This window comes from Balaenoptera physalus (assembly GCF_965194825.1).
Source record: "Balaenoptera physalus genome assembly, chromosome: 17".
NCBI lineage: Eukaryota > Metazoa > Chordata > Mammalia > Artiodactyla > Balaenopteridae > Balaenoptera > Balaenoptera physalus.
Genome location: NC_138895.1, coordinates 8,382,938 through 8,409,754, shown reverse-complemented (window position 1 = coordinate 8,409,754; position 26,817 = coordinate 8,382,938). Strand labels below are relative to the sequence as shown.

At 46.8% G+C, this 26,817-nt stretch overlaps 1 protein-coding gene across 2 annotated transcripts in view; it reads right to left on the bottom strand.

Annotated features, from left to right (window-relative positions):
* Positions 1-26,817, bottom strand: part of CHD7 (chromodomain helicase DNA binding protein 7) — a 177,108-nt gene that overhangs the window by 13,172 nt on the left and 137,119 nt on the right. For both annotated transcript variants that reach the window (XM_082432973.1, XM_082432974.1), the window contains exons 14-29: positions 23,578-23,721; positions 22,111-22,366; positions 15,811-16,021; positions 14,937-15,132; positions 14,483-14,650; positions 14,091-14,270; positions 10,999-11,109; positions 10,706-10,911; positions 8,126-8,325; positions 7,781-7,940; positions 3,668-3,757; positions 3,111-3,214; positions 1,649-1,778; positions 1,136-1,208; positions 919-976; positions 2-230 (exon numbers count right to left, since the gene is read on the bottom strand). In XM_082432973.1, the coding sequence (XP_082289099.1) occupies positions 2-230; positions 919-976; positions 1,136-1,208; positions 1,649-1,778; positions 3,111-3,214; positions 3,668-3,757; positions 7,781-7,940; positions 8,126-8,325; positions 10,706-10,911; positions 10,999-11,109; positions 14,091-14,270; positions 14,483-14,650; positions 14,937-15,132; positions 15,811-16,021; positions 22,111-22,366; positions 23,578-23,721 (2,516 nt within the window). The remainder of the gene's footprint in view (position 1; positions 231-918; positions 977-1,135; positions 1,209-1,648; positions 1,779-3,110; positions 3,215-3,667; positions 3,758-7,780; positions 7,941-8,125; positions 8,326-10,705; positions 10,912-10,998; positions 11,110-14,090; positions 14,271-14,482; positions 14,651-14,936; positions 15,133-15,810; positions 16,022-22,110; positions 22,367-23,577; positions 23,722-26,817) is intronic.

Genomic DNA, 26,817 nt, shown 5'->3' with positions numbered 1-26,817 from the left:
CTTCTGCCGTTTCTCCGATATGATAGCCTCCCTTTCAGCTTCCAGGGCCCGCACTTCCTCCCGGGGCCGCCGTCTCCGCCGGTCGGTCTTCATCAGGGCCTCCTGCCTCATCTGCTGCCTTTTATAGCTGCGCTGATAGGCGGTAATGAGCCTGCGCAGACGGGTGGTCAGGGTCGAGGTATTGGGCCAGTAGAGCTGGCCTAACTCAGCGCTGCCCTCGCTGTGCTTGCCTGGGGAATCGAAGAGAAGGTGTCTGAACGTGTAGCCACAACCTCGCCATACACGGGGTTTCCCAGCAACTCGCTAACATTCAAATGGCAGCGTGGGAAAGGGCATCGTAGTGCTCTCGTTTTTAAAATACAAATAAGGAGTGATGTTAGTGTGGGACTTGTAAACCATTTCTTTCTCAGCTCCTTAGGGGGAAAAAACCCAAGGTCATACGTCAGTCCTACATAAAGAAACATACTTTGTGCCGCAAACTACAGGATAAGGGCGCTCTCCTGTAATGTGATAATCTTGAACGTAAAAAACAATCACATAATTGTTAGCTAATGCTCTTACATTAGGAAAAAAGGGTAGTAGTGTCTCAATAAACTGGCAGTATTTCAGATACTTAACAAATGCCCTGTTTTTAAGAGCGGTATTTCTAAAGATGCTTAAAAGTTTTCACTACCTGATTTGAAGCATAAATATGTAAATTATCTTAATCCAAAAAACAGTTATTTTATCAAAGAAATTCAACAGAATGAAACACCGAGAATAAACAGGCATTAGAATCCTTCACAAAAGAGATGAGTCAGCATAGATGAAGCGGCACTTGAAGACACCGCCGTGGTGAAGCGGCAGCAGTCCAGCCGCAAGGCAAGGCCTGCACCCCACTCTTCAGCCCTGCTCCCCCCGGCTTTCAGGGAGTCATACCTGGGCCGCGTATTTCCATGGGTTCTTCCTTATCTTCTGGAGGAGAATTTGCAAATTCCTCAAAAGCAAAGCGAGAAAGAGAAATTATTTTAATTTGGGGTTTTATTTTGCTTTTATCTTTTAAAGGAAAGGCCATTATCTATAAAGTTTAACAAGTCTTATATGAGCATATAATATTTTACTGGTGCCGTAAAAGTCCATGTACTCAAGTTCTTACATCTATTTCATCCTTGAACGGCGTTCTGGTTGGTTTATATTCTGGGTCTTCATCTTCTCTATCAAATTCTCCCCTATATAAAATTTTAAAAAATGTTTAAATCACACTGATTAGCAAGAGACTGAAGGAAAGAGTAACAACCCGCCTGATGCTACTTTGAATTCTGAGTCTGACATCCAAAACGACTCTGTCGGTATTCAAAGCGTGCAGCCATGAGGGGCAGGGTGTGTGTGTGTGTGTGTGTGTGCGTGCGTGTGTGTGCGCACGTGTGTGTGCGTGTGTTGGAGGGCGGGGGGTTGTCATCATTTGGAAAAGACAGACAAGTTGCAGATTATCTAGATCATATATTGTGTTTAAATAGTCATTATGATATATAAACAGACTACACTGGTAAACATCACTTAAGTCCAAATCAGATGCAATGTAATGCACAGTGCCGTGTAAGAACTGAACCCTGCCAGTAGATGTGACACTGACATAAAGTTTATTAAAATTTTAAAATGTCCTTCTTACCCGTCACCGCCATCTGCTAGCATGTCTGTTCCTCTCTGCTCGGCAGCGATGGCCTTGGCATCGGGCATACCAACTCGTTCCAGGAAGCACAGAGCGGGGTCAGCTCGCATGGAATTGTACTTCTCGTACCCTGTGCCGTCCCACCGGCCCACAGAGGACACACAAGGAAACAACGAAGGCCCGTCACTCACAGAATCACGAGCATGGCCGCCTCACCCGTGGCTCTCGACTGAGATGATCATTTTATGTTGTATTTAAACGAAGCGGGCTGTAGTAGCCTATTCTATGGAACACTTATCCCCGGGCAGATTTGGAGGGGGAGGAGGGGGCCAGGTTACATCAGGGATGTTATCAGAATGACTGCAAATACTAACAGAAAAACAGGTTCAGAATAACTGCAAGATGCCTGGGAAGATGTCTGACCCTATTGTCCCCAAGATCTAATTTTGCTTGGCATTAAAAGGCTTCGTAATGTTCTTCTGTGACCTCTGCAGTGGTCCACCCCACCCTCCCTGGGAACAGTTTCAGTCCTGCAGGAACATGCACCGCCGGCTGAAACATCCCTGTCTACGTCAGGCCAGCGAACCTGTCTTATTAGGTTTAGGATGATGCGTGTCAGTAAGATGGCACTGTTCCCTCTATGGTTTTCAGACTGCAGCTTGCTTTCTGACTGCCCAAGTTGACTAGATGGAAGGTGGCAGATCCCAACAATGCACTGCGGGAAGATGATTTTTAGGCTGAGCTCACAGAACACGGCTGTGGTACGGAGCAGAACAGCACAATTCAATTAGGATGTGTACTACCACACCCCGCTCCTAACTGCTGTAGAGCCGCAAGCCAAACTGTAATCATGAAAGGTTTTATAAGCCATCATTCTCCCCTTTAGTCAGGCTGGGCTGCTGAGAATACCTCCACGACCTCCAGAGACTCGGGATTATAATCAGGAATCGTTCACTGTATACATCATGCCAGTTCTGCATCCCCAGCCTTTCAAAGTTAACAAGGCTGCATCCCACTCAGGGGAGCCACGAGTTCTCGGCACTGACATTTGTGAAATATTGCTTGGAACAAAGCCCAGGAGGCACTTGTACAGATTAATAGCAGAGGTTAAGCCCACCGTCCACTTTGACACGGGCTGGCAGAGCTCGCAAGGGGAGCCATGCTCGAAGCAAAGTTTAGGGAGAGCTATAGGACAACTTGGCTATTATTAAAACAAATATGGCTTGGGTTTTATTTACAGCCAAGAAAGAAATGTTTTCTTCTCAAATACTCAACAAACATTCAAAAACAGCATCTGATATTTACAGTTCATATTAGATTTTTAGTACAGGAAATGGTAGACGCCAAGAGTCCTTTGGAACTATCCTCATTAATATTATGACTTTGGAAAGAGAATGCAAAGAGCTCTAAATAAAGACAAAGCCACACGGTCAAGCTGTGGTCCAACAGAGACGCCCCTTACCGTGCTTGAACACTCCAATCAGGAGGGACTTATCAGCTTCCTTATCCCACCAATCTGCGGGGACTTCCGCGTGGAAAGGCTCAGGTATCCACACATCAGCTTCACTACAAAGACAACCGTTTACGTGATATTTAAAACAAATCCCAGTATTAAAAAAGGATGCCAAGGGACGAACACAGCCCGCACCCCCTTCCCACAAGCACCTGAGCATCGTGGGGTGGGGTGGGGCTGGGGGCGGCGTGAGCAAAGGTTAAAAGAAAGGGCAGAAGTCGGCCGCGTCCTACCAGGACCAGAGGTGAACTTTACCACGCAGGGCCCCATTCTAAAGGTCAGCTCAGAACACCGGTCATTTAGTTCACACCTTTTCGTACGTCCACACGTACATACGAACAGACTTTTCCCGATTCTCATCACGTCCCCAGGCTGGTAGGGCAAACAACTGCTCTCGAGACGCAAAAAGGGAGAGGCGCCACCGATGGTTGACGGAGGTTCGAGGCGCGCTCTGACCGCCCGGATCATCGCCGAGGGGAACGGGGTGAACGTGGGCTCATACCAACCTTGAGTCGGCGCCCTCTAGGATCTTCTCCGCCTGGTCTCCTATCACTTCTTGTCTCAGGTAGTACAGCATGCGGACACGCAGCAGGACCCTGGAGAGGAAGACAGAGGGGGGCAGAAGTTCTTAACTTCAGGACTGTTTGCCAACAGTGGCTTCTGGCAGCTGCGGCTGTTCATCCATCATCCTGCCAAGGCTGATTAGCCATGCTGTATGGTAGGCTTGAAGCGTGACAGATGGTGGCACATAATCACCTCTGTGTGGTGCTTTCTGCTAGCTTCCAGCAGGCCTGCCTGGCAACCACCCCCCCCTGCACAGAGAGGGCCGGAGCTCAGCCCGGCCCGGGCACACTTCATGGAGTCTACCTAGTGCAGCTTGGGAAGTTTAGACACGTCGCCCACCACTGCCTCTGAAGTATCGAAGCGAGTTTGTAAACAACGGAGCAGATGGCTTTCAGTAACTGTTCTGCTTCATTATCTCATAAAATTTCCTCAGCTGCTGCCTTCATGCCATTTTTGGAAGCACATCAGAAGTTGTAGGAATAAACGAGATATAAAATCTGGTTTTACTACCTTACAATAAACCCTCAATATGGAATGTCAGGTTTTTCAGATTATACAACTTTGCTTCCGAGAAAGGAAGATGGTGGTGGCAGTGGATCCTTACGTTTCCCCCTTAAGGAACAGTAACCGTTTTTTATTCCTTCTAGCTTATATTACCTGGAAGCCTAAGTTGTAGCTTAACAAATAATAATAAAACAGCACAAAGGAGATTAAAATGTGTCCAATTCACTGAAGTTCCTAGTCATTTTCAAGGAATCAGTTTTTAAAAACTCATGGAATTCTAGGAACCAGATTTTTGATCTCACGTGGATTTCCTCAATGGCGTAAACCTAATTCTTTCAATAATGCCCACCTGGTAAATCCCCAAGGGCCTGTCTACTCCAAGTCTAGCATCTCCTGCTGGACAGCCCCCAGTGTGCATTCAGGACTCACATTTGAAGACTATCTCCTTGGCCATGAGTAGATAACACCAAGGGCTATTCCCCTAGCTGGATAATCCCATCATACACTTGCAGAACACTTTACAACCCACGTATCACATTGACTAACACGAGCTCATTTGATCTCTACAATAACTCTATGACAAAGTGGAGCAAGTTACAATTTCCATTTTCACAAACGTGAAAACTGAGGCCAACAGAAGACAAGTGACATATCCAAGGTCACAGGGTCACCTTGAGCATGGACCACTCAGAATTAGGCCTTCTGACTCCATCACTTCATAATGTCTCTAGGGACGCGGCCCTTGTCGTTGCAAATATCAAAATGACAGCTAGGGGCAGCTTCACCACGACAGACCACTCCTGATCATACAGATACCCCGTGACCCGCCTTCCTCTCCAGCAACAGGCTGCTCCCGGCCAACCTGGGTTCTTAGCGGGCAAAGCGTGAGGCTGTAAATACCTGAATGCACTCCAAAGTAAGCGATCTTTCTGGATAATTTGTTTTTATTTTTTAAGATTTCTTTCTTTCGATAAGATTAAAAATTGGCTGTGCCACACTGAACCAGCAGAAGAAACGCGACAGTGCGGGCCCCCACGGCTGGCACAAGAAGAGCCTGCAGACCGGGTCTCCTTACAGAGGACGCTTGGCAGGGGGTGCACTCCGCCTTGAGCTGGGTCCTCCTTTACTCACCAAAACTCGGTGCAGCAGCAGTGATCCTAACGGTTTGTTTCTCTCCCTTCGGTAGAAGACAAAGGTTTCTACCTCATGAGGAATTTTAGTTTTGTGGAGACTTTTACAAACGAACTGTGAATGTCACCTTTCTTCTAGAGGAAAAAATTCAAACCAATGCACTGGCAAGCTGAGTGGCCTGGCAGGATAACGGGGTGATGGGAGGTGGCCTCTGACCCCTAAGGAGCTTGCACGTGGTGAGTCAGACAGACAGGACTCCTAACAAGTCCCCAGACCTCATTCTCATTTCAGCGGCTACCCCACTGGTGCCCGTTTCCTGGACCAGCATCCGGGCCGGGAGCACGTGCGCACTGAACTGTCCTACCCCTTTCGTCTCCTTCAACTCGAGACAGTTCCTGTCTTTGTCTCTTGAAACTTTTGAAGAGGACTGGCCAGCTATTTTCCAGGAGGTCCCTCAATTTGGGTCTCATTTTCTCTCTGACTGCTCATCCCAGAGAGGAGATGGAAGAGGCACTGCCGGTTCTTCTCCTGAGACCCAGGGGAAGATGTGAAGAACACTTGTTACATCTCACATACTAATTGGGCCGCGTACCCTACAGAAGTCTGTTACTGACATCAGAGTGAGAAATTAAAAACCGCCACCATCACACTGGGGTCCGGGAACAGGAGCTGTTGTTCCCACACTAAACCCCTTCACTTACAGTTTGTCTGAATCCAGAATTCGGAAGGTTATGGACCCCAGGTTCACATAAGCCACAAAGAAACAGAAGTTTTCTAATAGCTGTAAGCGGGACAGGACTTTAGGGAGAACCGTTATGCTACGGCAGTAACAGCAGTTTCTGAGGTGCCAAAAGGGTTTGAGGTAATGGTTTTGAAGACTCAGAAAGGAAAAATTTTGTCAGTCAAAATCCAGCAATGATGATCAAAGGTAGTCCCTGAAAGCACCACTGCATTTAAAAAGGGACGAGAACCACGAGTCAGTGCAACCCAGGAGTAGCAGATGTTCTCCAGGAATTATTTCACTGAGGTTTTCGACAACCCTGAGGGGAGGCAGGCTTCCGAGATGGGCAGGGCTGCTCGAAAGCAAGGGCGCTCGCTGCCCCTTAACTAGCTGAGGGACCTTAAGCAGCCGAGACTTGGTCTCCCTGCCAGGTGAATGGGGATGAAAGAGCACGACTTGTCTTAGACAACTCAAAACACATAATCCATTGGAAGCGCTTGGCGTGCTGCCAGTATTAGGTGCTCAGACTTTTGTTGCTATGATTTAAAAGACAGATAGACATTTATTTAAGCTCTGTTTGACGAATACAGAAAGTGGGTCTTTGAGAGGTCAAGGAGCTTGCCCCAGGTCGCCCAAAGCCAGGAAGGGGAGAGCTGTGCAGTGGTAGTGCTGCCTGAGCCCGGATACCGAACACGCACGCTCAGAGGACGGAAGGAATCAACACATGTGGATGCTGGTGTAATGTGTCGGCAGCTCACAGAGCTCCAAGCGATGAAATGAATTCAGATCTAGTATCCTTCAATTATATACAATCAGGTTCTGGAAATAAAGATAAGGAACATGATTCTAAGCTCAGACGTAAGAAGAAAGGACCCAGTAACTGAGGCATTATGAAGCAAAAAATACCATGTGAACTCTGCAGTCCCTCGACTGAAAGCAGTCAGTTGAAGGCGGGATCATATAAGGTTAACCATAATTCTCTAATACACATTGGTTAAAACTTAGTTATCCACAACGTCTATAGCAGCATCATTCACAACAGTCAAAAGGTATCAGCCAACCCAAGTGCCCACTGATGGACGGACGGATGGATAAACAGATGTGGTCTATACGTACAATGGAACATGGCTCAGCCATAAAAAGGAACGAAAATCTGGCACAAGCTACAACACGGATGAATCTTGAAAACATTAGGCTAAGTAAAATAAACCAGATACAGCAAGGCAAATATTATATGATTCCACTTATGAGGTACCTAGAATAGGCAAATCCACGGAGACAGAAGGTAGAATGGCGGTTGTCAGGGGCTCCAGGGGGAGACATCATTTAATAGGGACAGAGTTCATATTAAGGTCAACAAAAAGATTTTGGGTATAGACAGGGGTGATGAGGACGCAGCAATCTGAGTATAATCATTCCCAGTGAGTTGTTCACTTACAAACGGTTAAAATAGTAAAACTGTATCATGCATCTTTTACCACCCAAAAAAAAAAAAAAAAAAAAAAATCAGTTGCCTAAAGGCAGGCTGCCACGTGACTTGGCATCATGTTTCAAGAAAAACAGTAAAGTTGCACCAACACAGTAAATACGGTATACTAGTCTTACTGACATGTATCTAGAATGTACGTATAGTCCAACACGTGCACGCTTAAGAAGAAGGAGGGTCGCCAGCTCCCCACGGCCGCCCTCCCTGACGTACTTGTTGCAGTGGTGCTTCAGGTGCTTCTTGTAGCTGTCCTCCTGGAACAGGGCGTCTGGGTTGCAGCCGGCCAGCCAGTCGGCGTCCTGCACCACCGGGTGCGAGCTCTGGGCTTTCACCTTTTTGCCTTTCCGCCCCCTGGGCACCGGGGCTGATAAACCTACAAGCAGAGTAGTCATGATAACCACAACAATAGAAGCTCTCCACGACCCCCCCCCCCCCCGGTTATGGCGTCAGGGTCAGGACTCTCCGCGCAAGGCAGGGACACACGGGGTCTGGGACACGTCCCGAGCGTCCCCAGCAGCTCCCTGGGACCCCGCCACACGAGGCGCGACGCTGACCCACCGGAATGGTTGACCAGGGCTCGCGTCTGGCCATCGGCCGTGGGCGTGATCAGATCCCAGATGAAGCTCTTGATGTTCTCGTCCCCCCTGTAGTGGTTGAGGCAGTACACGAGAATGGTCCTGCAGATGGTTTCCACGTCTTGCTCGCTGAGCGGACGCTTGTAGCGGCCATGGGAGAGGATGTCTGTCCAGCGCCCCCAGCTGCAAAGCAAACATTCACATGTAGACGGTGCCTCTGGGTTTAGACGTGCGGCTTTGGTTTCACGGTCAGGTGGCAGTGTTAGGAGAGCCTGGGTCGAAACCAGCGACATCTGACATCAGGTTACAGTGAGGCAATCCAGGGCGCACCGTTACCACCCGGCCGCGTGTTCACTGAGCCGCAGGGCAGGGGCTGGCACTGGCCTTCCCAGCTGAGACCTGGAAACCCCCTGCTCCACTTCACGTGGGCATGGTTCGTACTTTCTGATGCTGACCCACCATTTGAGATGGAAGGTGACGAGAGTGACTACCCCCAAATCAGGCGTGCACGCGGCTGAAGGAGCAGCTGCATCTTTTCGCCTCCAAGCGATGCCCTGATAATTAATGAGAGGCCATGAAAGGTCTCCCTTTGAAACAGGGGTGCTAGGTGCCAAGTACAAGAGCGCTCCCAGGTCCTTGTGTGAAACGGGGCGGGGGGAGAGGACCATGGACAGACCTACGCGTGCAGCGCACAGGCAGACGCTGTGTGAGCATGCCCTCCCCGGGTTCCAGGCGCTCAGGGCAGGAACCAGCCTCCACGCGAGGGGCACAGTTCGCCCCACGGCCCCGCCTCTGCCCCGCCTGGTCCTCCAGGCTTCAGAGAAGTTCCCCCAGTTCCTCAGATCGCCTTCGGACACACCGCTCTTTCTGCTGGGAACTCTCTCCTCCTCCCTGCCCGACGTCCCACCCTCCCTCTTACCCCAGCTAATTCATGATATCTATTCACGTGCCTTCTTTCACTCCCCACCCCCAGCAGTGGGCAGACAGCCCCGAGCTGCATCCTAAAGGAGAGAGGACGTGCCTCTTCCCCACTGGCACGTAAGCACCTGTGCAGCTTTACCAGTTTACTGCCCTTTCTGCTGGTTCACCTGCCTGCCCACCTGCCCCCGGGGGTGGACGGGGGGCGCCGTGACCGCCTGCTCACGGCCGTGTCCTAGCACAGCGCCCCGCAGGTGGTAGGTGTCCAACACACCTGATGCCTGTGGGAGGAGGGAAGGGCGTTACGAAAGACAGATGTCCTAAGTATACTGCTTGGCTTCAGCAGTTATTAATGTTCCGCTTCTAAAGTTCGCAGCAACGTTCTCAACTTTGACCATTAGGGTGAAACATGGAAGCAGGGGAAGCAGCAAAGGGCTCAGTAGCTAGGGGTGGCCAGGAAAGAATGCCCGGCTTGCAGAGACGATGAGGAGAGGTGACACAGCTGCCGAGACACGGGACCGGCTGCAGTGGACCCTCCTTTACTGCATAAGCAGCCACTGACCCAGCACTCACGGTGCCTACTGGCCCCGCACTCTGCCCCGAGGACACGAAGAGGGAGCCCTGGTCCTCACGGAGCCCTTCACCAGGGCTCCAGCAGGAGAGGCTATCACCTGACATGCCGAGTGTGACAGCGAGTGCAGGGAGACCCTCTGGGGCAGGTGCTGAGGTGATGCCTGCTCAGAGGTCAAGGGCAGGAGGTGGTGGGCGGATCAAGTCAGTGCTGGGGGTGGGTGGGCAGGGCTGCATGTGGAAACAGAGATGAGACGGAGCGACGCACACGGCAGGAGAAGAAGCCTCTGTCCCAACAGCAGCCCGGGGTGCCCGCGGAAAGGACCCACGAGACAGACAAGGGCCAGGTAGGAGCCCTGTCTGCCACGTTAGCAGAACGTTTGTGTTTCTTCTGAAACTAATGATGATCCATCGGAAGAAAAAAAAAATCACAGAGCAGATGTCATCAGATCTATAGAAATATTGTTTTGGTGGCAGTTTTTTCATTTGAGCAGCATTCGCCTACAGTCCCACCATGTGCCAGAGCACGCGTATTTACGAATTCGGATGCTCACCGAGCACCTGCCTTTCAGAGCCTGTGTGGGTGCCGGAGGTTCAGATATGGGTCAGATGCGGATCTTGCGGTCCAGTAGGGGAAACACGGCCCATTCAGAGAGTTAAAATGACCACCATTTATGTTTCAGATGAGTTGGAAGAGCTATACAAGTGAGATGATCGCCTTTAACAAATTTTTATAATGGAAAAATAATGAAAGATTACCATAGTGGTAATTTTATGTGAAGGTACGCTAGGAAAAGATGTTGTTATTCTGAGACGTCATTCTGAGTTATTAATGATTAGCAAGTAAATTTGGATCTGACATAATTCCTTAAGGGGCAAACCTCCTTCGAATCCGTGAGGATCTGCACAGCTTTGAGCTCTTTAACCAAGAGGCCCCAGGCCTGCCCGGGTTGCGTCAAAGGCATTTGCTACAGGGAGTCACAGAAATCCAAACACAAATAGGGCTTTTCTCCGCCACTTGAAATTCTAACTATTTTTTGAATAAAATTCCGTCTCTCACATGAGCCTGACTCACCCATAGACAAGCAGGTTCTTCTCGACTCTGAAGCACTCGCTCCTGGCATAGCCCTGGGACCTGTCCTGCGGCCGCCGTGGCTTCGTGCAGGGCTTCTCTTCAGAATCGCTCTCCAAGTCTGAAAACTCCATCAGCTCGTCCTCCTTCACTGCACTGTACAGCCTGGTTTGCTTCCTCACTCTTGGAGTGTCAATAACCAGGTTGTTCTAAAAGACAGCACATACAGTTGAAACTTCTGAAAAAGCAACCCCTGGGGGAGATCAGGCAGACTTTGAAGGTGACCTCTCACTCACCCTCCCATTTAAGGCATCAATATCCAATTCCGCCTTCTTAGCCCACTTTTGCCAGAAATTTGGATCATCCAAGGAAATATCTGTCCTGTTTCCAGATGCAACAAAACTGGCCTAAAAGGGAAAAAAACCATGCATTACTTTGAGATGCTTTTCTCAGTGGCAAAATGCAAAGCAGCTTTCACGTATTCATTCACTCGAACACGGACACATCCTTCTACTGTGAGCCAGATGCTGTGGTCCGTGGGACTGGGATGAAGGACTGTCCCTCAGGCAGCTGAGGTTGATAAAAGATGATAAAATAAAAGATGACAGCACAGCATAATAAATGACAGGCAACAAAGGTACGTACAGGTGTAGCCGATATGCAGAGAGGAGCCCTAACCAGGCTCAGGTTGGGTGCGGGTACAGGGAGGGCACTGCTGGGAAGAGAGAACAGGCCCTCCAGAAGACGGTGCCTGGACCAGAGTGTTAAAAGCCCACAGAACAGGAAAGCATGTGGAAACGTTCAGGGCGGGGCATGTGCAAAGGCACAGAGAAGAAAGGTGATCACGTCGTACGGCCGGGGATTTGGGTGGTCAGGGGAGTGTAGCCCAAGGTCAAGCTGGTGAGGAGGGCAGAAGCCGGGTCAAGCAGGGCCTTGCATGTCCTGTTAACAGAGTCTGAACTCCATCCTGAGGTAGTGGGGAACTCTTTGAAAATGGGAATAATCTCAAGAGGTATGCGACCATATCCAAAGTCACCTGTCAGAGGGACCACAGCGGTGTCCTGGAGCAGGGAGGGCAGAAACAAAGTAGGACAGGCTGCGGCCACAGTTTAGGGAGGAACAGTGAAGACCGGCAGAAATGAAGAAAAGGATACAGTCTAGAAGGTAGTCTTTAAGAGGTAAAATTAAAGGAGTTGGAATCTGAGTGGATGTGAAGCCTGAAGGACGAGGAAGCCAGGAAAACCTCAGCATCCAATTCTGGCATCTGAAAGGGATGGCTCAGGTGAAAAAACAGGGGCGCGTGTGTGTGTGTGTACATGCACATGCGTGCAAACAGAGGGTGGAGGGACAGGGATGATTAATCTGCTTTGGTACCTACTGAATCTGAGGTGCCTGTGAGGCTGGAGGAAACAACCTGAAAAGAGGCTGAAAGACATGAGGGAGAAGGTGTTGAGTCACAGAGCCCAGAGGAGAAGAGCCTTTCAAGACTGGAGTAGCTGGGACAAGTGGAGTAGCTGGGACAAGAGGAGTAGCTGGGACAAGTGGAGTAGCTGGGACAAGTGGAGTAGCTGAAGTAACTGGATACCTACATGCAAAAGGAGGGAGCTGGACCTCTGTCTCACATCACACACAAAAATTCACTCAACAGGGATCAGAGACATAAAGTTAAGAGTGAAAACTATAAAACTCTCAGAAGAAAACACAGGAGCAAATCTCTATGACCTAAGGTTAAACAATGAACCAAAAGCACAAACGATAAAAGAGAATATGGGTGGGCTTCTTAAAATTAAACACCATTAGGAAAAGACTAGGAGAAATATTTGCAAATTGTATTATCTGATGAGAAACTTTTATCCGGAATTCTTAAAATTCAATAAAAAAGACAACTCACTCAAAAGAGTTCAGAGTTGTTCAAAAGATTTGAATAGACATTTCTCCAAAGATTATATATATATATATATATATATATATATATATATATATGGCCAGTAAGAACATGAATAGATGCTAAACAGCAGCAGAGAAACGCAGATCAGACCAGAGTGGGCTACCACTTCACACTCAGTAATAGGACGATAATCAAAAAGTCAGACAACGAAAAGCGTTGGTGAGGATGCGGAGAAATCAGAACCCTAAACACTGCTAGCAGGAAGGGAAAATGGCACAGTCACTTTAGAGAACAGTCTGGCAGTTCCTCAAAGGATTAAACACAGAGTTAACATACGACCCAGTAATTCCATTCCCAGTATATATGCAAGAGAAATGAAAACATATGTCCACAAAAAACTTGTTCACAAATGTCGTAACAACAGTATTCATAATAACCAAAAAATGGAAACAATCCAAATTTCATTATCAGCTAGTGAATGGATCAACAATCAATGCCCATTATCAAGTGGTAAATGAGGTATAACCATAGAATGGATATTGTTCAGCAATAAAGAGTAAGGAATTACTGATGCGTGCTACAACATGGATGAACCTCAAAAACGCGCTGAGTGAGCGAGGCCAGGCACAGAAGACCACATGTTGTATGATTCCACTTATATGAAATGTCCAGAGTAGGCAAACCTCGAGAGGCAGAAAGCAGTTGAAGGGTTGCCAGGACTTAGAGGGGGAGGGGACGGGAGGCGGGGTGGCGGGATTGTTACTGGGGTGATGGAGATGTTCTAAACTTAGATGTGGGGATACTTGTACAAGTCTGTGAATACGGGAAAGGCACTGAACGGTACACTTAAAGTAGGGGAATTTTATGGTAAGTAAATTACATTTCAATAGAGCTGTTAAAAATGAAAGCGTGGCATTGGGCCTGGGTGTGGATGGGGGAAGCCTCAGAAGGGGCCCCAGGCGGAGGGGATGGAGTGGAGAGGTGAGGGAGGGGTGGAAGCTGGCAGGTGGGAAATTAGCAGAAAGGGAGGCAGGGGAGACGGCAGTGTAGATAATGCTTGCGTGAATCTTCGCTGCAAAAGAAGAGTTGCGGGCTTGTAGCCAGAGCGGAAAACAGATGGGGGGCTTCTTCAGATAGGGGTGAGCTGACTGGTCTGAAGGCTCTGTCAGGAGTCAGGATCACAGGAAAGGGGGAAGAGGGTGTCGGAGCAGAGGCTCAAGAAGCAGAGAGGGCGGGGCCGGAACACAGGTAAAGGAAGAGGCCTGGCGAGGCGGGAAGCGTGGCCGGGACAAGGTGAGGGCAACCCCGAGGCCCGGTACAGAGAAGAGAACCCAAAACACAACGAGTGTTCCGTGCATCGGGGGCTCCGTCGAGCGGGAGTTAACCACTAATCTCTTAACGTGCAATACAAAGCAGACATTACGTGTGCTTCCCGTGAGCGCGTGACACAAGCTCTGTTCCGCTGCCACAGAACACCTGCCACTTGGGATCGATCCGCACCTTAGCAAACGTGGAACCCTTTCCCTCAGACTCGATGGTGATGGTGTGGGTTCGCCGGAGGAGAATCTGGTCGATATCTTCTTCGCAGAATTTAGACCCCTCGTCCTCCTCATCCATGAGTGCACCGTAGGCCCCTTTCCGGAGAAGATCCTCTATTTCTTTCTTGGAAAGCTGCTGTACCTGTTTTAGAGAAATATTTTTAGAACTGTCTGTAGACTGAACAAATGATTCATCTTTCTCAAAGAGGGTAAACCTTAATGATAACAAAGGAAAATGTGACAAAATATGCTTAAAATGTCGAGGCCAAAAGATAATCAGATGCTGGAAAATTTCTCCATATAAGCTAAATAATGGAGCGAGAGTGAATGCATGGTGTGGGCAGCATGCTTTACCCCGTTGGGAGCGTTTTCTCTTCCGCTCATGGACTGCAGGACAGCTTTATCCAGACCGAGCTTCAAGCTAGCTTTGTCGAACATTTCCCTTTCGTAAGAATTCCTTGTAATCAGCCTGTAGATTTTCACAGATTTGCTCTGTCCTATTCTATGACATCTAGCCTGAGCCTGGAAGAAAAAGGAAATGAATGGCTACCAAAGAAAGAAAAGACTCGACTGTCAGTTATAAGAGCATCTGTTCCAATAAATAGGGGTGCAGTTTAACAGAAGAGGGTTAACACACTAAGAAATTACTTTCACATTATTAATAAATTGATTACTAGTTGGTTCATTTGCCCCAATCACAGGACACTTCCTGAGAGACTACAGGATTTTAATTTATTGGTCTGACATAGCAGAACGACTTCCAAAAGTGGGAGAGGGAGGCATCGGGGAGATTTTCTTGCGTGTTTACCTGGAGATCATTTTGGGGATTCCAGTCGGAATCAAAGATGATGCAGGTATCAGCAGCAGTAAGATTAATGCCTAAACCTCCTGCCCTTGTACACAGGAGGAAAACAAACCTATCAGAGTCAGGTTTGGAGAACCTGTCGATAGCTGCTTGGCGGAGGTTCCCTCTGACGCGGCCGTCGATCCTTTCGTACGGGTACCTAGAAAATGTCAGTGTGAATTAACAAGGAGGCCTGACGAACGGCCAAAATACACTTGTTCCTTTTTTGGTGTTTTAAAGAAAGTACTATAATATGGGATATATATTAACAGGATGGTATTATTTATCAGAAATAATTTCAGAGCAAATAGGTGTTGTTGTAGTTTTTCATACAATTGGTCGAATGCCCCCCAAAGATTAAAGCTCCTTCTACTTCCTCTCCAGGGAAATACCTAAGCTCTGAAAAGGGCTGAGTCCTCCAACAGTGAAACAACAAACAATTTCAATTTTCGGTAAGAACTGTTCTCCCCTAGCCAAAGGCAAGAACTGGAAAGCAGAACTGCCCACAAAAGCACGTGTCGCATGGAATAGCCGTCATGCCCATCTATAGCTTTTAAAAAGAGGTGTGACACATGTCCCCCACTCCGTCCCCTTTACTATAAACGCCACTTCAAGGGACTTCCCGGGCGGTCCAGTGGGTAAGACTCCGAGCTTCCACTGCAGGGGGCAGGGGTTCGATCCCTGGTCAGGGAGCTAAGATCCCACATGCCGTGCCGTGCAGCCAAAAAATTTAAAACGAAAAAAAAACAACCAAAAACCCCCCCACGCCACTTGGAGGTGAAGCGCGTGCAGCCCCGTCTTCTGACCCCAGCTCCCCACCCCGGTGTGCGGTCCTCACCGTCTCTGAATGAGGTAGTCTTCCAGGATGTCCAGGCAGCGCACCATCTGGGAGAAGATGAGCACCCTGTGGCCGCCGGCCTTCAGCTTCGGCAGCAGCTTGTCAATCAGCACGAGCTTCCCAGCAGCCTGGATCATCGCCTGGAGCTGAAAATCTGGAGAGTCGGCATTGTGTGTTTCTTTAAACTCTTCCAGAATTTTCTCTTCAGCACCTGCAGAGATTGGATAGCATGACGGGAATACTGTAATATCCTGTTACAGTATGGAATACTGTTTTTAGTAGTAAAAACAGGGAAGCTGCTTTCAAAACCCACTGCAAACTGTAAGGACCAGGAGGCCGCACTCGTGTTTATGAACACACGTCCATCCGCGGGCTCAAAGGAGGGTCCACACAAAACCGTGGAAGTACAAAAGGGATCAAAGTTTTAAGCGCAGCACATTTAGGCGTTTGTGGGGGGAAAAAAAAACCCCACATTTTCCAACAAACAAATGTTTGCTGTCTGTAGAAACTGAATTTCAACAACAGACTGTCAAGCCAGAAGTGGCAGAAACAAGCCAAGGGCCAGATACCTACAGAAAATTTGGAACCTAAAATGCTAAAGAAAGGAAGAACTGTTTACTAGTTGAATATAAACACAAGTAGCAGAATCTGTTCTGAAACTAAGAGACAAGGGAACAGGGTTCTAACAGTTATGGTGCAAGGGCAGGCGTCTGTGTATCCAACTGCGCATCAGTACAGCCAAAAGGAGTGCGACGACAGGGAGGGAGCCCATTTTCCAGGGTACTTTTAGGCATTTCTCAGGGCGCCTGAGCACATCGCTACTGCGGTCTCTGCAGCTCCCTCCACGTTCATTCTAACCTGATGATTTCCTAAGGTACAAAAATTCTACCCTGAATTATCCAAAGCTTTAAAAAAACAAAAACCGACCTCTGTTTCATGAAAGACTTCTATACCTAACCCTCTTTTTCTCATCGCCCCACAAGAGACCTCTGCTTGCTCCAAGACCTGGGTGCATCGGAGAGAAGCCTGGAGAGAGAGGCACCTTCCCAGGGATGGAAGCCCTTCCACCTCCTCCCCTGACCCCAGACGTGCTTGCTCAGGGCGCAGCAGGCTGAGCTTCCTGCAGCCGCTTAGGCGGCTTAACTAGAATTAGGCAGCAGGGGTTCGGCCGCTCTGGCCGGGGGTGGGGGGGGCGGCCATCAGGGCCCGGCAGCTGTGCTCAGCCAGCCCCTCTCCCCTGGGGACAGAGGGGTGGTCACCTATCCTTTGGAAAATACAAACAAATCCATCTAATGGGATTTGTCCTCAGCCTTAAACCGTACCAGGAACTTTAAACTACTCTTCTTACCACTGGTTTTAAACGTGAACAAACTATGCACAGGATATGGGACCCTCACAGGGTGTAAAGTCACGCGAGTTGGGCCACCAGAGCCGTGAGGACAGAACGGTGGCACACAGCAGTGGGTGGGACAGAAGTGCCCTCCATTCCCGTTTTCAGGGCACTTGAGCAAGTTAAGTCATGACACGGTCACACACTGAAACACAGCTTGTTCATTATTAATCAACAAAGGATCTTACTGAGACCAGATTAAAGTCACTAATGCCTGGACCGGGCACTGAGGTCCGCGCAAAGTGCATCGCTATTCTCAGGAAGGGCCTGGCAGAAAATGCCGGCTGGGTCCGAACTGCTGTCTCTCACTCCCCCTTCCACATGAATAAAACGCTAATGTTCAGGATGTTAATCTAAGTGAAACAAATGACCAAGGTTTTACTAGGAAAAGGTAAAAACCAAAATGCTGTTTAAGAGAATCGGCAGGAATATTCTTGAATAAAGAATATTCTTGAATAAATACTCTTGCATAAAGTTGAATAATGTTTTTCAAGACAAGAAATTTAGAAATCTAGGTTCTGGATTCATGACAAGAAGGCCCTCAGGAGACAGGAAAAACAGATTTACATCTATATGTTACATTAGGTCTTTTCAAAAAGTTTGTTCTTGTTGGATAATATACTACAAGCTCTTTGCAAGTCAGAAATAGATTTTATTCATAATATCTGGGTAGTTATTTTTTGTTCATATTAGGATTACAATCCATAATCAAAATAAAACACAGCATTTTAGCTTAAGTTAATGGTCAGTGAATAGCTTTTAAAAATGAAATAATCAGGCTTCCCTGGTGGCGCAGTGGTTGAGAGTCTGCCTGCCAATGCAGGGGACACGGGTTCGAGCCCTGGTCTGGGAGGATCCCACATGCCGCGGAGCAGCTAAGCCCGTGAGCCACAACTACTGAGCCTGCGCGTCTGGAGCCTGTGCTCCGCAACAAGAGAGGCCACGATAGTGAGAGGCCCGCGCACCGCGATGAAGTGTGGCCCCCGCTCGCCGCAACTAGAGAAAGCCCTCGCACAGAAACGAAGACCCAACACAGCCAAAAATAAATAAATAAATAAATAAAATTTTTTTTTAAATGAAATAATCATTTTGACAAAATAAACATGTTTGAGTTATTTTAGTAAAAAATTTGAAAATATAAGTTCAGTCTAATTAGTAGAGAAATTTAATTTTTTCATTTTAAATTTATTTATATGACAAAAATAACTTTCCTGCTTTTTCAATACTACCAATGATTTCTCATGTCATCAAAAATAGCCAGAATTAAAATACATTTTTTCTTATCTGACAAAAGTTCCTGCTGAATTAATCAGTTCAGCTCTTTGCTGTGAATTTAGGTTCTTAAAGTGGCAGCCAGTTGACACTAGTAACACTTCATTTAAAAATATCAGCAAACATATTTCCTATATGGTTCCTTTAGCACTATATTATGCCCAGAAGAGCTGAAGACAAGAGGGCAGGGAAGGAGTTGGGGAGGAAAGCAACACCTACCTTCTAAGTCATTACAAGGCCGAATTTTCAAGTTCACCAGTTAAAGATTTACCTTGATGCTAGATTTGTAAATATCAATAAGAAAATTAACTGGAAATAGGTTATGGTAAGCCCAAATACACCGTTGGCACTGCCCTAAAGTCCTGCGTTTACATTTAAAAGTGTGTGTGTGTGTGTGTGTGTGTGTGTGTGTCAGAGACAACTTGAAGAAGTGTGGAAGTCTGTTCCCTTAAACAGATGGTCACTGTGAGGGCAGGAGCTGCAATGTTATCTAGCTATATTAGCAGCAAACAAACAAGAAATTATTTTCTTTTTTAATTTTACTTATTTATTTATTTAATTTATTTATTTATGGGTCTTCATTGCTGCGCGCGGGGTTTCTCTAGTTGCGGTGAGCAGGGGCTACTCTCGTTGCGGTGCGCAGGCTTCTCATTGCAGTGGCTTCTCTTGTTGAGGAGCACGGGCTCTAGGCTCGCGGGCTTCAGTAGTTGTGGCACATGGGCTCAGTAGCTGTGGCCCGCGGGCTCTAGAGCGCAGGCTCAGTAGTTGTGGCGCACGGGCTTAGCTGCTCCGCGGCATGTGGGATCTTCCCAGACCAGGGCTCGAACCCGTGTCCCCTGCATTGGCAGATGGATTCTTAACCACTGCGCCACCAGGGAAGCCCAAGAAATTATTTTCTTTTGCAGATTACCATTTTCTCTCTGAAATTCATTCCATCACGTGAGCTCAGTCTTGTCTTCTTTCTGCCCACGGTTCTCCACCGCCCTCCCCCCACCACCAACAGAGGATGCGTAAGTCGCCCTGAACCATCGGGGCCCCTACCAAGTCTTCAACATCATTTTCACTCTCACATACAGTAACATACACTTACCTGCTCAACTTTTAGCGAGAAAAACAACAACTAGCAACACTTGCCAAGCGTTTATGGTCGCCTAACACTGTTCGATGCTCTTAAGTAAAAGTCTCAGTACATATTAGAAACATTTCTCATTTATGTACAGTTTGTGTTCTACAATCACTTCTAATTTTTTTTCCGCTCTGCTGATGTTATCCCTCTCAACCTACACAAATAGCTGCTTCTCTTGTCCACGATTACAGAAACGTTGTGCTTTGTTGAACTGAACTTTCATTTGACTGGGGCTGCTTTGCTCTGTCACAACCAACTCAAACGTCAGTTTAATTTTCAAAACTGAAAGCCTCCTGTAACTGCTCGATAAATGAGTGTGGAGCTGGTGTTGGGTCAGTACTTCTGTCCTTCCTTCTCCAGGTTGTGGATGAGAACAGACAGTCCTGGCCCTGGGGCAACCTCTGAAACACAACCTTTACATAGGTCATCTGGGCAGCTGTAACACCCAGTGCGTCCACGTGTGTATTTTTTTTTTTTTACTATAATTTCCCAACGTGAAGGCATGTAAGGATGCCTGCTTAACAGACACCTTGTAACTTGCTGTCAGGACAGAAAAGCTGACCTCGAGGTGTGACCAATCAGAACAACGGCCATGGATCCACACCTGGGAAGTCCTCAGAACCTCTGCCAACAGCGAATTACACAGGATGACCCTGGAGAGCCGTCAGCCAGGGAGGAGACCCCCGGGCAGTGGTTTGGGGTGGGCTCCCCCACTTCACAATGCTCAAGGCACGTGATTAGCACATAACCTGACAAGGTAAACTGATGGGACTAGGGCGGATTTCTACCAACCACTGCGGAGACGTTCCTTTCCCACACTTCCTGCTGCAGCATTTCAGCTTTTGTTTGTGCCTTTTCTTTCCCCTTGGAAGCTACCATGCCTCATTTTTTTTTTTTTTTACAGACATTAAATGAAAAAGTGTGTGTGTCTCTCACGTGTGTGTGTCCATGCACCAGAGTTTTACTCATACCATCAACCACCATCAGCCCCAACTCCATCTCCCCAGCTCAGGACCAGGCTGGTGACACTCACCGCAGTGGCCTCACAGGCTCTTAAACACATGGCGATCAGCAGGCTGGCAGCATTAAACAGGCAGTGATCACAAATGATACTCTCTTTAAAGACCAAGCTACAAGCGCAAAGTCTGAACAAGACATCCACTGATGTCACACCACAGCCACGACCTCGTGTGCCGTGTTGAGACAGTTCCAGGTCGGGACTACTCTGTCGTTTAGTAACTGCACCTTCTGGAGGTGAGGTGGTCGGTAGGTGTGTGGTTACGCAACGGGGAGAGATTAGGAACTCTTTAATTCAGCTGCACTTGAACCTCACGGAGTGTGATGATGAGAAACCTGGCTTTGCTCCTTCCCCCCTGGAAAGGAGCCTAACTGAGCCGCTGGCCAGTTGTAAGTGCACACAAGCACCCTGATTCAGCTGGCCGTCACTTTTCTGTAACCCACATTAACTCCGGCCTGGCCTACAGCAGTCGCCTCCTAGCGGGGCTTTCTGCCTGTATGTCTTTCCCTACTCCCATCCGTTTTATACCACGTTGCCAGATCAATCATCCTGAATCACATTTCTAATCATTTCCAAGCTTCACCGGAACTCCACGAGCTAGCACCTGGGCTTCCTTCCCACAAGGTCCCACTGTGTCTAAGGTTCACTGTCCCACTGTTTCTTACGCGTCCTTCACACCTTGGGCAGGTTCCCCCTTTGTTCTCTTGCCTCCTTCCCTTTGTTCATGCGATTACATCAGCCTAAATGCCCTTTCTTTTTCTAACCCTGACTGACAAAATCCTTGTCTCAATGCCATCGCTTTCTAACAGCTTTCCTAATCTCAATCCCTCACAAACTGAAGGTTCTTGTATTCCCCAGAGTATCTTACACAACATAGGCATGAAAGTTTTATTCCTCTAATGATTTTTGGAAGGGTATGATACAGGTTTTTACTCATATCAGTTCATAACACTATCAATTTAGTTAAGAAAACAAGAAGACCATGAAGCATCCGTCAGTACCAGGAACCAACTATTATCAACGCTCGATAACCTCTCAACTCTTAGAGAATGGATGCTAGAGGCCTCCAGACTGCAAGAACTTTTCTCCCATCAAAGTCTTGAGACAGCTGACAGCTGCCTCTCACCCCAAAGGTGCTCTTTAACTTCTCTGACCTAAACACACACACATACAGAGCAAGGAACCCTCAATTAGGGGCTAATTTCTCTTTAACTGTTACCATGTTTGATGACTTCTAGCCACCGAGCACCAACACCTCCCTTCAAGGGGTGAGATGCAGACACAGGAAAGGTGAGCGGAGGTCCTGCTTCAGGGGTCGGTGGGGACAACAGTCCTGCACCCTCAGCTACAGAGAAGGAGGCTTTGTGAAGAATAGGAAGATGATGAAACCCACACTGGGATGATTATGAACCATAAAATCATCAGTCTGGAGGGAGAAAAGGATTTCTGGGGTTTTGACAATTACTGAAACAAGGTGCCAGGCGGGCAGCTTACCGTTAATAAGGTAGGGATGATTGCAGCACTTCCGTAATTCCATCATAGTGTTTAAAAGGTTGGGTACGTTAGCTTGACCACCACCTTTGGAAAGAAACGTAAAATTCTTCTCAAGGATGGCTCGGTAATATTTCTTCTGAATGTTTGTTAGCTCGACTTCGATGATCGTTTCTTCTTTGGGGGCCAAGTTCTTTTCCACGTCCTCTTTGAGACGTCTCAACATCATTGGCTTTAGAATAGCCTGGAGTTTTTGCACCTAAAAAAGGACCTCAAGTAAATACCGGTATCATGACTTGCTTGCATGGTAAAACATATACTAACATGAAAAACCACGATTCTCTTATTTATTTACCCTTCATTTCCATTTGTCAAAGCCCAGGAAGGGTATGAAGGCACTGATCTTACATTACAGATCTCATAACAGAAGTGCATGAAGGTTGTGTGGCCAATTTCCGATGGGCTACTTCGCTTGCCCAGGAGTCCTGAACAGCCAGGAGGCTTGAACGGTACAACACAGCAGAAAAGAACCCCGCTTATTCTGTTAGTTTTCCCTTCTGTCTGTCTTAATTAAGCCTTTGCGATGATGAGGAAGGAAGAGACAATGTCATGGGAGTGCCACACTTCAATTCTCTTCCTTTCTAGAAAGAGCTGATAGAAAGTGTGAGGAAGCCAAGGAGCTATCCGGTCGCTGCACCAGTGAGCGTGCTGGGACGTCCCTCTCTGTTCTCTCTTCTGTTGACCGGCAATAGGGTACCACACACCTGACAGCTCTTATTTTAAGAAAAGCAAAACAAGACAAAACAGACTTCACTTGGAACCAAGCTAAGAGGTTTCAGACAGTAAGTCAGGGGAGGGGGCACATGGAGACCAAGATTTCAAGCGTATCTCCGTGTTTATCTCAAATACAGCCTGATAACCTACACCAACATAACTCTTACGATGTATGAAATAACCGACCACTTTTCATAGGCAATACCATATTTATTTCTCACAGAAATCCTGCAGGGTAGTTAGGACCCATGTTTCTAAATGAAAATATGTAGACTCAAGAAAAGTAAGCAATGTGACCAAGTAAGAAATAAGACTAGAACCTCAGAACTCCAGGAGGGAAACGGCTCGACAAATTTCAGCAGTTTCTGACACGACATCCAAAAGCATACATGGCAAAACCACCAAACTCAATAGCACAGCGGCTGAAAAGTACATGAACAGGTATGGAACCTCTCTATGAATCTCGACAGCCCTTCCGGAGGGCAAAGGGACAAACAAACCAATCAGAACACCACCTTAACGAAGACTCAGAATGTCCAAGGAAAGGGGGTGTAAAGCTCACCTGTCTACTGAGGTTGGGGGCAGGGGGGAATGGATATAATTTACATTTTTAAATGGTTAAATCTTAACGCTCTGCCCTTTCGGGGGTTAATCTTCAATTACGTGACTGAAATACAAAGGAGGCTTGGTAAGTACCTGTTCTTCGGTTTTCAGATCACCAAATTCTTGCATAAAGGTGGTTTCCGAAGGGAATCGACCTGGTTCCAAGAAATGAAGCAAGCTGAAGAGCTCTTCCACGGTGTTCTGGAGCGGGGTCCCTGTCAGCAGCACTTTGTGTTCCTACAGGGGTGCGAGGAGAGCGACTGAGCAAATCATAACAAAGCGCATCTCTTAACACCAAAGCCTCTCTCGATACAGGCATTTTCCGACTTCCACTCACGAACGCTGAAATTCAGCACCCACCCTGCATAAAATACAGGAATTAGATCCGAAGGCGGAGATGCGAGAGATGTGGTCTCTGCTTCAGATAGACTCCCGGACCCCGTAAACGTGTCTTGCCGTTTTGTTTTTTCCTGGGATTTTTTAGGTCCCAGGAAACATTTTGGTGCCGTGGCTTCGCAGGTCCCCTACATCTTGAGGCTTCTTTCCCCACCAAAGTTTAAGGTTTTTCCTCAAATCCCTAGGCTCAGACAAAGCTCGCGTGCTTCTTTCTGCTTTCCACACCAACAGGGCTCCCTCGCCTCCCCATCTACTTCCTGCATGACTCACTTCAGAGACAAAAGAAGGTCTTCCACAGGCAACAGCACATGAAAAACTATTTTCTTCTACAAACATTTCAAGCTAGCAAAGAGGTCAGCTTGGTTTTGAATACCACAATCACTTTTTTTTTTTTTAAATAGATGCTATTTCTAACTTTGTCTCCTTGAACCAAGGTACGTATTTCTTTAAAGCAATTCTTCCTGTTTACGAGCTCTTTCTCCAGCTTTCCTTATGCATTTGTACCCTTGTCCTCATACTTCCACGTATCCGACATGGTGACCAGTCTTAACGACGGTGGATTTATTAATCTGAAGGGCCTTATTATTTTCTACTTTGGCCATCTGGTACACAGTCCAGTTACTAAAGCTGTTTCAAAAAGTGGCTACACCTTCTAGGAGGTTCAAAAGCAATATTCTGACTCAATTGGAAGTCCGATAAGGCTTGGCTGCCGAGCGGAGAATATGTGCTCAGTAAACACTGGATGGTGATACACCTAAGGGCATGCTCTTTTTCTCAGTACCTACCGTGTCTTATCTGTCAATGGAGTACTTTGAAAGCGAGGTGAAGCAGTTCAATTTGCTTTTATTCTTCCTTTGCTCCCTTTTGAATAAGAGGTCTCTGATTCAGGAAGATTCACAGACCATCATCATCTTCCAACTCATTAAATTCATAAAGAGTAAGAAGCTTGCAAATCAATTCAGGATTTTCTAACGTATAACCATACTGGTGAGTAACCTGGGCCACGGTCCCTGACATATTCAGGTCCAAAATTACTTTATCCAAGAATTGTTTAAAATATTGCCATAGATTCAGGAAAAGAGTTACTGCTGTGGGAGAGTTGTGTTGGCACTAAAGATTGTCTCCTAGTTTTTTTATATCCTTTGTGACCAAGTGAAATGCTGAGCCGCTAACCAAATATCAGTACTTCAGAAAAAGCCTTTTAAGTTATTAATTTCAAAATTAACTTATTTGGAGGAAAAAAAAAAGAACTTCTTTTTTATGCTGCTTCCCCTCAAGGTCTGTTTAAAACCAGTTACACTAAATGATTACATATATGACCCTTTGGTAAGGCTGCATGGGTAGCAAAACAAAACCAGGTTTCCCTTTGAAAGTAACTATTATGTAACATACAATTAATATACAGGTGTCACAAAATGTCAGGTAAGAGACGGGCTATCAAGCTTATCACCTCCAAGCTCAACTATGTCAGCAGCTAGGCTTTCGGCTTGAAAATGTTACCATTCTTTTTAGCTCTGATGGAGTGGCGTCCATTTAATTTCATTTTAGCAGAGTCTTTAATTTGTGTGAGGCCTCCTGACAACGAAAGATGAGATAACAGAATCCATGAAGAACTACTGCCACCTCCAGAGAGTCCCCTCCTTGTCAAGAAGGGACAAGGAGATGGCCCTGCTTCCAGGGCTCCCGTGGAGGACAGTGGGGACCGTAAATGTCCCTCATCCCAGCATCTTCACAAGAATTTCCTTTGTGATGGGAGAGTTGAAGACATTCACTGGTCCTCCCTTTCTCAGAACACACTTAAAGATAACGCAAATCACTTCCATCATAACTGCGTCTAGTGCACGTAACAGCAGTTCCCTGTGACCTGCTCCATAGCTGGATATAGTTATTATTTGCTATTTTCACCGTGACTTACTCTAGAAAAGATGAACAAAAAGTGGCCAGTGTATAAGTTCTCATGATGGATAAATTTTAAGTAAGGACTTAAAGACCAGGCAATGAGCTGCTCAGAACTGGACAAATATAATTATATTCTAACTCTGAACAATAGTAATGTGTTCCATCTAGAAAACAACTCTTGTGAAAGTAAAGATTCTTGATCATCAGAAAAAGAATTATTTTGTTCATTTGTTAATCAGAGCTTCCCATGGTGAGACATGAATGAGTTACAGGTATGCCAAGTCCTGGGGGCAGCCGGCACGGCTGTGACAGTCAGGATCCCAGGGCCGGTCACCTGCAGTAGTGGCCAGCCTTCTCAGCTTACCCCAGTATGATATACAAATATCATGTTCTATATGTGCCATTATGTGAAAATGGTTAGGGAACACTGCAATATGTAACAGAAAAGTTATCTGGGTAGCAAATTCTAATCCATCAATGAAGTGTTACTATAAACAACAGAAAATCCTTTGAAATCTCCCAGCAACAATTAGGTTGTTTGATGTTGACAGCTAAACAAACTGTGCTCACCAATGAAGGGCTGTTTTGCCGTAAGAATCCACTACACCTGGGAGCACAGACACTAATAAGAGAAAACAACTGAAATAAACTCAGATGACCATCTAAGCCTTCAGGAAATGGTGCCATAACTGTGTCTTATATGGACCACTGTGAAGGTGGGTCCCTACTCAGAAGACGTCATTAGATATTTCATGAGAATTAATGTTCACCTAAACATTAATAGGTTTACTTCAATGTAAGACTAAAATATCACCTAGAGAGACCAAATACAGCCACAGAGTTTCCCTTTTCCATATGCTTATTCATGTCTTCAAGACTGTTCACCATTTACAAGTGTTCTAATTTGTTTTGTGGACTGAACACCAAATAATACAAAACTGCTCTGAGAAAGGTCTTAAGGATGGGGAATCCCATCCTAAATAGGATAATTCAGTCAGACTTTTTCCTTTAAACAAAACTAGATTTTTGTTTGTTTTT